Source organism: Saccostrea echinata, unplaced genomic scaffold (assembly GCF_033153115.1).
Source record: "Saccostrea echinata isolate AGI-Se365-2 ecotype Australia unplaced genomic scaffold, CSIRO_AGI_Sech_v1 ptg000001l, whole genome shotgun sequence".
NCBI lineage: Eukaryota > Metazoa > Mollusca > Bivalvia > Ostreida > Ostreidae > Saccostrea > Saccostrea echinata.
This window is the reverse complement of record NW_026889750.1, coordinates 7,913,923-7,925,184: the sequence shown is the minus strand read 5'-3', so window position 1 is coordinate 7,925,184 and position 11,262 is coordinate 7,913,923. Positions and strand designations below refer to the sequence as shown.

Sequence of the window (11,262 nt, the reverse complement as noted above, 5' to 3'; positions counted from 1 at the left end):
TGAATTGTACTACTATAATAACTCGAAAAAATGGCGGGAATGATCGAAATTTACAGAACACCGAACGCGATGTGATAGAATTTTCTAACCTGTTCATGAATATGCATTTCTCTCGTCGTCAAATAGCTTTTAGATAATATGTTTTAATTTTAATGGCATCTACTGAATATTATGAAGTCTAATAAATTTGTAATCAAACATAAATAGAATTAGATAAAAAATCTTTTGGGCATTTTACTGTTATTAGCTACATCTTTGTTTAATGTAATCGGGATAGAAATCCGATTTGGCATTTTATCTTCCGGTCGTTGGACCCACGCTATCTTCATTTTGCAAACCCATTAATTTTATATAGAATTATCATTTTATGGCATTCCTTATAGTTTAAGAATCAACTATGGTTACAATAGAAATACTGTACAAAGATTTTGGGGTTCTTGCGGACGCCAAAGATAAGGCTGGTCAGGTAGGAACAATGAGAAACCAACCAGAGCAACCGACAGTTTTGCTACCAATGGATTCGAAAGTAGTTTTAAAAAATAACTTTATTGAAATAGATTCATTGAATTGTCCTAGTTTTTGCAAAATTATATTCATGTGTTTATTACCAATATGTTAGGTTTCTGTTTTTTTCTTTCTACGTAGCATGAAAAGGAATACCTGTCCATTCTTAGTGCTACAAAAGGGGGGCCCGGGGAAAAGAGATTAGCATCACAGTTCATCACTCGCTTCTTCAAGTATTTTCCAAATCATGCAGGAACAGCCATTAATGCTATGTTTGATCTGTGTGAAGATGATGATCCCATGGTATGTATATATCCCATATAATTTTAACAGGTTGGGACCAATCACTCAAATGGGATATAATAGCCTCTTTGGGATATAATATCTCAAATGGGATATTACTTTACGGTGCAAAAAATTAATATTTTTCAGTAAGATATTATAAATGTGCATCAAAATACTTCAAAAGCAATAACTTTTGGTTAACAAGTTTCTCTGTATCCTGGTTATGTAGGAGATTAATCCCTCGGAAGATCCTAGACTTCTTGGGAATCAAACTTACAAACCATTAGCTTATAGAAAAATGTACTTGCCGGTTGCCCAAAGTTACTGCATTCAGATTATTTTAACGCAGATTTGCACTATATATAGATAAAATGTTTTTTTTTTTTGTTTGCACTGTAAATTTTAAAATTTATATCCCATTTTGGATATTATATACCAAACATGCTATTATATCCCATTAAGGCAATTGGTCCCAACCTGTTTAACAAAATTAATGGATTACATTGTTATTTCTTTGAATATAGTATTTAGAAGAAAAAGAATTTGACCATTGTGTAAAATTTCTAGAAATTTCTTAATAACATTCCTTTATTTCATTCCAAGTATCAAATCTTCTTTTCAGACACGTAAGCAAGCCATTAAAGACTTGCCGACTTTGTGTAAGACTGCCCCAGACCAGGTCTCAAAGATTGCCTCTGCCCTGACACAGCTGATGGGAACAGATGATGCTACAGAGAACAGTCTTATACAAAGCTCATTTATATCACTTTTCAAATTCGATTCTAAAGGTAAATTGATAATTGCATTTTAGTGAAATTGTTTACATGGTGAAAGTCTACTTAGAGGTTTACACAGGTCATGTTCTTAAATATGTAAATTAAATTGATAAATTGCATACAGTATTAGATGGACAGATTTAATGTTATCCAAATTCACCTTCCTTTATTAATTGTATTAAATATTCAGACAGATGAACCTATATATCCAAAATTCTGTCTAAAGATTAAATGTTATCCTTTAAAAAAAAAAAAAAAAAGATGAACAGAAAAAAAGAATATAGGAAGAATAGTTTTTTATATGCAAATTATTTTTCATATTTTTTTTACTTATTAAGTGTAAAAGGTACATTTTCCTATTATATAAACAGGTGCATTAGAGGGAATCTTTGGTCAGATTTTGGGAGATGATGAAACTGTACGAGAGAAAGCAATTAAATTTTTGGGAGCTAAGATCCGGACTCTACCAGAGGACACCTTTGACAGCCACTCTGAAGAATTACTCATTAACATGTGCAAAAAAGTAAGTTGAAAATATCTCCAACATTACAGTGTTGAATAATTCTGATTCATTTGGCATCTGGATTTGTGCAGATGTATATCTCTTTGATGTGTGATGTACTTGTGTATGAAATGGACATATTACCAGGTATCTTCACTTTTATCAGGTGTTACAAGATGTTACTAAAGATGAGTTTATTGCTATAATGGAGATCCTGAAATGTCAGAAATCCATGACAACTGTCCAAGGGAGACAACAGCTGGTAGATATTGTGACAGAACAAGCAGAATTAGACCAACCCTTTGAGGTATATAATTCTAAATTTGGAAAATAAATGGCTTTTTGTCACGCTTCACAATATCAGAGAGATGTAAGATGTAAGATTCGGTTATAGATTTCAAAGCTTTGGCCAAAAGCAAGTTACAGTAATGTTAAAAAGGAGTTCCTTTACAGTGTTTTCCCTTTATTTCAAAGTAAAGGGTATGAGATCAATTGTAACAGGCTAGGGGTTGAGGTTTATGAATAAAATATCTGTGGACCTTATAACAGTTGTTTTAAATTTTGTCATCATTTATATCAATTGAAGTGGTCAATCTGGCCAGTAGCTGGTTCTTAGGGAAAACACTGCTTTAAAACATTTCAATTCATTTATCATGAGGAAATAACTAGTCAGAACAAATGTTCAGTAAAGACTTTGATCTGGGTATGCTGTACATGGTATGTACACAGCATGAAAAGTGCTAAATAAAGTTATGATTTCAATGTGATTCCAGGCAACAGACCCAGATTGTGTTGACAGACTTACCCAGTGCATCAAGCATGCTGTTCCACTTTTCTCTGTAAGTCTAAACCATTATCCTTATCTAAAACAACCATTATTTTTTCATTTATTTTTTTTTAAAACACAGTTGTGAAAAAGAGGAATAATATTTAAAGACACTGTTAAAACAAATGCTGATTTAATTTAAGAGTTACTTGAAACAAAGTGAAAATGTGAGTTGGTTTACAGAAAAATGTCCACTCTAAAGCCTTTGTGGGTTATATCTGTGATCATGTCTTGCCACACCTGGAGGAGCTAGCTAGCCCTGAGGAAGGAGTAAATGGAAAACTGGAAATGCTCAAACTGCTGGCCGAAATCTCAGAGTTCGCAGGGGATCTGGAAAATCTAGAGCAACGACTACAGAACTTATATGATTGTCTTATAGTAAGTGCATTAAGTATGCAGGATCACTCCTTTAAAGGCTGATTCTAATTATAGATGGCAGTATTTTGAGATGTATGCTCAGTTTATTTATAAAAGTATTTTGAATTTGGCCATAATATCATTTCTATCATAACAAAGTTTTCTTAATGAAAAATATCTAGTTAACTACCTAGTCGTAGACTACACTTCAGGCAACATTTTTAAGAATTCTGTGCTAAAAAACCATAAATCCAGTGATGTGATGGATTCAGGGGTTTACAATTGCATCACAATTATTCACTTCTGTTTGTCTAACAATAATGTATATTTTGCAGTCATATATGCCCCTCCCACCAGCTGAGGAGAGTGAGGATGAGACTCACAGTGGGGAGCCTAAACTGGAATTCTCTGCCGTCGAGTGTTTGATGTACACCTTCCACCAGCTCTGTCGAAAATTACCCACCTTTTTATCGGGAGAAGAAAATGCCGAGAGATTAAAAGACTTCAAAATAAGGTAACTTCACCTCAATTTTTAGTTCATGTTACACATTATTTTATATAAAGTGATCTGAGTTTGGGAGATTTTATTCAGTGTATTTGATTTTGTAAAAATAATTTTTGTGTCCATTTCAGGTTACAGTATTTTGCTCGAGGGGTTCAGGTTTATATTAAACATCTCAGAATGGCCCTACAGGGCAAAACTGGAACTGAATTAAAGGAAGAAGAGGTGACAACATTAGTATATACATGTATTCATGACACCATGCATTATAGTTATTCTGTCACAAGTACATGCATTTTAAAACTGTAGCATATCTATCACTTTTAACTTGCTTAATTTAGTGGTAGCAATATTTTAGCACCTTTCTAGCTGCTTCTTGTGGGCTTATTCAAGTACATGCTAATATATGGTTAAAACAAATATATACAGAAACTTGGCTTTAAATGCCTTAATTTTGGATTTCACAACTCAGTTGATTAGGAAGATTATGTTAAATTTTGAGTGTGCTACTGTAATATATGTAGGTTTACAGTATTTAAATTCACTAAGCTGTGAACTCATATATGATTTCTTGAAAGAAAAAGTCTTGTTTAGATAGCACTTTTTGAGTAACCATTGTAATATTTCACTTGTTTTAGAACAAGATTAAGGTTGCAGCTCTGAAGATTACATCCAACATCAACACAATGATCAAAGATCTTTTCCATAGTCCTCCATCTTTTAAATCCATCATCACATTGTCATGGAAACCATTGGTGGTATGTATCATAAAAAATAATAAAAATTGAATAATTCAATGATAATCATAGAACTTGATATACATGTAACAGGTTTACATCACCAGTGTTCTCCCCCCCCCCCCCCATAAATCATAAATCAGTAGTGTAACACATACCGTATTTGGCTGAATATAATACGCACTTTTTTCCCAAAATAATTTTCTGTGAGAAAGGGGTGCGTATTTTACACCACAATGGGATTTTGATAGGTTTTTCTTTCATGTGAAACATGGCTACCATACGCACATACCGTAGTATTACCTAGAGACTTATGCATTTTTAGCTCACCTCGACGAAGTCGAGATGAGCTTATGCTATACCCCCGGCGTCGGCGTCGGCGTCGGTGTCGGCGTCGGCGTTAGCGTCGGCGTCCCAGGTTAAAGTTTTAGGAGCATGTCCCATTCCCATGTAACTATAAGCCCTACCTGGACCAAACTTGCATGGATGATGCATCTAGGGATGGACACTACCACACTAGCTTCGGATGCTGGATCTGACCTAGATTTTCCGGATGAGTGACCAGGTTAAAGTTTTAGGAGCAGGTCCATTCCCAAGTAACTATAAGCCCTACCTTGACCAAACTTGCATGGATGATGCATCTAGGGATGGACACAACCACACTTGCTTCGGATGCTGGATCTGACCTAGATTTTCCGGATGAGTGACCAGGTTAAAGTTTTAGGAGCAAGTCCCATTCCCAAGTAACTATAAGCCCTACCTGGACCAAACTTGCATGGATGATGCATCTAGGGATGGACACTACCACACTTGCTTCGGATGCTGGATCTGACCTAGATTTTCCAGATGAGTGACCAGGTTAAAGTTTTAGGAGCAGGTCCATTCCCAAGTAACTATAAGCCCTACCTGGACCAAACTTGCATGGATGATGCATCTAGGGATGGACACTACCACACTTGCTTCGGATGCTGGATCTGACCTAGATTTTCCGGATGAGTGACCAGGTTAAAGTTTTAGGAGCAGGTCCTTTCCCAAGTAACTATAAGCCCTACCTGGACCAAACTTGCATGGATGATGCATCTAGGGATGGACACTACCACACTTGCTTCAGATGCTGGATCTGATGTAGATTTTCCGGATGAGTGACCAGGTTAAAGTTTTAGGAGCAAGTCCATTCCCAAGTAACTATAAGCCCTACCTGGACCAAACTTGCATGGATGATGCATCTAGGGATGGACACTACCACACTTGCTTTGGATGCTGGATCTGACCTAGATTTTCCAGATGAGTGACCAGGTTAAAGTTTGAGGAGCAGGTCCATTCCCAAGTAACTATAAGCCCTACCTGGACCAAACTTGCATGGATGATGCATCTAGGGATGGACACTACCACACTTACTTCGGATGCTGGATCTGATGTAGATTTTCCAGATGTGTACCAGGTTGAAGTTTTAGGAGCAGGTCCATTCCCAAGTAACTATAAGCCCTACCTGGTCCAAACTTGCATGGATGATGCATCTAGGGATGGACACTACCACACTTGCTTCGGATGCTGGATCTGACCTAGATTTTCCGGATGAGTGACCAGGTTAAAGTTTTAGGAGCAGGTCCATTCCAAAGTAACTCTAAGCCCTACCTTGACCAAACTTGCATGGATGATGCATCCAGGGATGGACACTACCACACTTGCTTCAGATGCTGGATCTGACCTAGATTTTCCACATGTGAGACCAGGTTTAGATTTAGGAGTAGTCTCGTTCCCAAGTAACTATATGCCCTACCTGGTCCAAACTTTCATGGATGATGCATCTAGGGATGTACACTAACCAACCTGCTTCGAATGCTGGATCTGACCTAGATTTTCCACATGAGTGAATTTTAGCCATATTTTAACCAAATAAGCATGGATGATGTATCTAGGGATGGATACTTCCAGACTTGCCTTGGATTCTGAATCTGACGTACATTTTCCAGATGAGTGACCAGGGTAATTTTTTGGAGTAGCTATATAATATTATGGCCTGTTATGATAAAACTTGCATAGATGGTGCATCTAAGGATGAAAACTTCCAGACTTGCTTTGGATGTTGGAACTGACCAAAATTTTCTTGATTACTAAACAGGTCAAAAGTTTTTTGAGCAGATCTATAATTAAACCAAACTTGCATGGATATTGATCTTGGGATGTACCCTAACTAGAAAAAAAATATGATGTGAAATTTGCCTTACATATAGATAACATTCGTCGAGGTGAGCTTCGTAATCTTTGATTACCTATGTTTGCTGTTTATCGCCGTATTTAAAACTTCGGAAAGTTATTGTTGAAATGTAGGCTTGTTAAAAATGTTATATTATAACCTTTTGTTAGTTAAATTAAATTTAAAAGCAAGTTAAAATTAATTTGAGCTGCATGTTCATCGTTTCTGTGTAGGCCGCCATTAACGATGTTATTTATAGATGTTCATACATTCCTTTGCCACGTGCTTCCGTAATCATAGTACACATGTACCTTATCAATCAGACACCGGTCAAAAAAGTAATAAGTCATTTTTTAATGAAATACAATGAAATAAAATTTATTTTAGAATTAAATAACTCAGTGAAAATTCATTTCAACATAAACACCCCTCTATACTCCCAATGAATGGAAGCCAATGTTGTGAACACGTGTGCTTGTCACTTGATAATTACCCCTCAACACCCCTCCAGGAATTAAATTGTTTACCAACTCCAAAGCATTGTTTTTACAGTTAGAGCACTGATTATTTACTGCCCTTATCAATGGCTTTGATTATTTTCTTTGTTAAAAATCAGGGGTTGGTTTATGATCTTTCGTATGTGATTACGACACATTAAACAGTTAAATGCTTGTTAAATGTAATTTTACTTTAACTTATATCGGCCTCGTGTTAAAATAATTGAGAGTTAAGAAAGGAAATATGAAGTATGTTGAAACTTAAGTGTTATCATTTACTCGTGCTCTGTAGAAAATAAGATATCCACGAAGATTACCTCGATGTATTAAGACATATATCCCACCTTTGTACATCATTTTTCACAGCTTTGGAGGTGTGTTGATAACTTTATACACTTGTTAAATTTGATTTTATTTTTATAACATCAGCTATTTATTTAATTAATTAATTTCAAGTTCAAAAGAGGAAAATCGTAGTCTATGAATACTTTGATGTTGCAATATCACTTGCCCTGTTAAATTTACGTAATTTTCAACATGATTACCTTAAACTAAAAATAAATATGACAACTGTTAAACTTGCAACAATATCTCGTGCTTTGTTGAAATAAAATTATTTCTACAAAGAATAGTTAGAATACGGCGACGTATAGTTTCAATATCACCGTATGCTAAAAAAATTTAATAATAAACTCTGTTAATACTTTAATGCAACATTATCTCGTGCTTTGTTAAAATAAATAATTTCTCCAGATTGCCGCGATATGGAAAGTCAAGATTAAGAAATAAAAACGCATTTGAATAAAATATCGTGTTCTGTAAATTTTCGGCACTCTATCTCCGTGCCGATTTTCATAGCAAATTACCGCGATTTTCAAAAGTTCAGAACACCGCTTGGTAAAATTTTCTGCTGCGTATAATACAACCAAACTGCGTTTTTTCTTCCAGTTTCAGGCTCAAAAAGGGGGTGCATATTTTACACCAATGCGTATTATATTCGGCCAAATACAGTACATGTATTGTTAATATTAATGATTTTGATGTTCTTTACCAGAAACCTGTAGAAAAGTCCGCAACAAGCACACCAACACTAGCAGGGTAAGTTGATCTACATTTCCATTTATAACCTGCCAAAAATTTTGGGAATTAATCAGTTGACTATGTTTGTCTGATTGTCAATGGTCTCTTTTTCCTTTCTTTATTCTATAAACTCAAGAGAATACAACTATTCCTGAAATTTCTTTCCAAATTTTTTTTTTTTTTAGATTTTTGTGTACACTATGAAGCTTTTTGTATTGCATTAAGTAAAAGATTAATGGATTGATCAAATATGCAGAAAGAAAACCTCAATGTCTCCTAGTATGATCAAAGTAGAGTGTGCAATATACATGTACACACTTGTGTAATTACAGCCAAAAAAGAACACCAATAACTTTTGAGTCCAATGGAGCTGGAGGCAAGAAACATCACAAAGAGGAGAGATCCTTGTACCATCCACCCAGCGGGAAGTTCAGTGAAAAAGCGGGAACATTCACACCACGTAAGATATACAGAATTGTACATATATTGTAATTGTATGGATGACATGTGTTATTGAATCCTTTACACAACCAAAAATATAAAATACAGTAAATCCTCGCTATCTCAAAATCGAAGGGGCCTAAATTAAACTTTGTGATATCCAATGATTCAAGATAATCAGGGTAACAAAACATACAGAATAATTAGTTGGGACTGCCAAATCACTTTGATATACATCCTTGACTATTGGAGATATGGGTTTTCGAGTTAACAAAGTTCATCTGTATGTCTCTTTGTTATCGATATTATCTGTTGATTATTTGCATGGAAGCACCAAAATTGTTTAATAATGTGAAGTAAGCTTTTCCAGTGGCTAACAATTGAAACTTTCCTTATACCTTCCAATCAGCTCTTTTTAATTTTCAATAAATGTTACTTAAGTAGTTTTCTAGAGTATCATGGATCAATTCAAATTTAAAAAAATAAATTGAGTTTATAAACATTTTTGCATAAAGATCATGTTCTGTGATTCTGCTCATTTCTTAAATAACATTTAAATTATTTCAACAGACAGTCATACATGTAGATAATCTCTTCATCAATTATTTACCATTCCACAAAGTTATTACCTTGACCATCTACTTGAATAGATTTCATTCAGCCCACATAAATAGCTGAACAGAATATTTAGCACAGTTATTAGGTATTGATAATCAAAAGTTTAATATTTTTTAAAAATCTACACAATAATGATAAAACTAATTGGAAGATCATAATATAAAGGGAGTTTATCTCTCAGTTGCTGCCTGATTTCCTTTCTGATCGGGCATGGTTTCTCTATGAACCCATTTTTAGCTTTCATGTAAATTTTTTCAGCCCAGGGAGGAAGAGGACGATTCAACAGAAGAGGAAATTTCCGAGGAAGAGGGCGTGGCCAGAGATGGTGATGGACAGCTGAGAGAGCCAACTAACATCACAGACAGATCTGAAGGACTAAAAAAAACTTAATATTCATTTTATTCTGCATTTCACATACAAACTTTTACTACATTTCATTGATTTTAAAAAAAATGCAAAACCAATGCAGAGATAATGAATATCAAGTTTTTTTTTTCAACAACGTATCGTGGAGACCATACATGTGATGTGGTGATGGACCATGAAGGCTGTAAGTTGTGTATCATAAAAAAAATAAATTCTAATAAATATAAATTAAATTTAAAGAATTTTTTTTTAATGGTTCAGATACACAACCTGCAGCCTTCTGGTCAAGTTGACATTTTCAGGTCATCGTTGGATCATGATCTTACTAACATTGGTTGTTCTGATTGCAATTTTGATCAGGAAAACATTAAAAGATGCATACATTTTTTCCCAAAGTGTACAGCTACCTACAAGTGAGTTTAAATGCAGAATCTGTGTACATGTAGGAATTGCATTCCGAGAAATTCATAAAGTGTAAAACACAGTTTTTATGCATTTTTTTAATGGATTGTAAGGTGAATTTAGAAGCAGTATCTCTGTACATCAAGTAAATAGCTTCAGAGAGGTGCAACAAATTAATTGCAGTTGTTCTTGTTCCTGATTTTTTTTCCTGTATTGATTGCAATCTTTACTTACAAGCTGTTGTTTCTGTAAGTAGACGTGTAGATGTAGAAAGAAATGCTGATTGATGACTTGCACCGAGTTTGTATAAATGAATGAAGGGATCAAACATTGATATAAAAGACTATAAACATGATAAATAGAAAGAATTGTAAGTTTTTGAGAACTGTGAGTGAAGAAGCTGTGGAAAAATCAGTTTGGATATGTGAATATTTTCTTGAATAATCAAAAAACAATGGTTTTATTTTTTAAAGTTTTTTTTTTCATTCGTCTGTAAAAAAAATATATAAAGGGAAGATAATCCTAATTAGTGGGTATTCAATGGTTTAGATTTGAAGCATGCAAACAATTTAATATTGTTCTTCAATTAAAAGTTATTTCATATAATACTTAAAGTATATGTTTAGCTTCAATTGTTTGGTTAGAGTGACACATGCATTACATGTATATGAGAAATGAAACAAGAGTGTACATTGTATGAAAGTTGAATAAATTAAAAAAAAATTCTATGATATATTAATCATTTTCGTTTTTGAAATATACTGTATTTTCAATACCCCCCCCCCCCCCAAATTTGGAGGGGGAGTCATGTAGGAATCCCATCATATTAACTTCTAATATTGGATCAAAGCTCAAAACAAACATTGCTTAATATGACCTGGAGGTGTGTCGTCACCTAAATCCAAGTCATTTGACAAGTTCAAGATCTCTGGCAGATAAAAAGTACAATTTGTGTATGGTCCATAATTTCTCATGGAAAGACAGTGGAAGTTCATAAAGGTTACTTAAGACCTGAAGGTATGTCATGACTTTGAGTCAAGGCATTTAGGCAAGATCAAGGTCACTTGCAGAAAAATGTATAATGCCTGTCCTTGCCTTTAATATCTTATTGAAAAAACTTCATACTTGAGATTGCTCAATCATGAGGGTGTGTCAGGACCCTGGCACAAGGT

General features: G+C 34.5%; 1 protein-coding gene across 1 annotated transcript; it reads left to right on the top strand.

The window, feature by feature from the left end:
• The first annotated feature begins 277 nt into the window (after positions 1 to 277).
• LOC133184395 (apoptosis inhibitor 5-like) lies at positions 278 to 10,516 on the top strand. Its single transcript, XM_061319457.1, has 13 exons — positions 278 to 466; positions 646 to 807; positions 1,412 to 1,577; positions 1,937 to 2,088; positions 2,234 to 2,374; positions 2,841 to 2,906; positions 3,077 to 3,271; positions 3,586 to 3,764; positions 3,884 to 3,977; positions 4,391 to 4,510; positions 8,238 to 8,281; positions 8,596 to 8,723; positions 9,581 to 10,516. Exons 1-13 carry the CDS (start codon positions 398 to 400, stop codon positions 9,649 to 9,651), a joined length of 1,587 nt encoding a protein of 528 aa, XP_061175441.1. The 5' UTR covers positions 278 to 397; the 3' UTR covers positions 9,652 to 10,516.
• Positions 10,517 to 11,262: the final 746 nt, after the last annotated feature.

Excerpts from the sequence above, each read along its gene's own strand:
- LOC133184395 (XM_061319457.1), top strand. The coding sequence starts at position 398 with ATGGTTACAATAGAAATACTGTACAAAGATTTTGGGGTTCTTGCGGAC. Across the intron at positions 467-645 it reads CCAAAGATAAGGCTGGTCAG|CATGAAAAGGAATACCTGTC; the intron begins GTAGGAACAATG and ends CTTTCTACGTAG. Across the intron at positions 3,272-3,585 it reads ACTTATATGATTGTCTTATA|TCATATATGCCCCTCCCACC; the intron begins GTAAGTGCATTA and ends TATATTTTGCAG.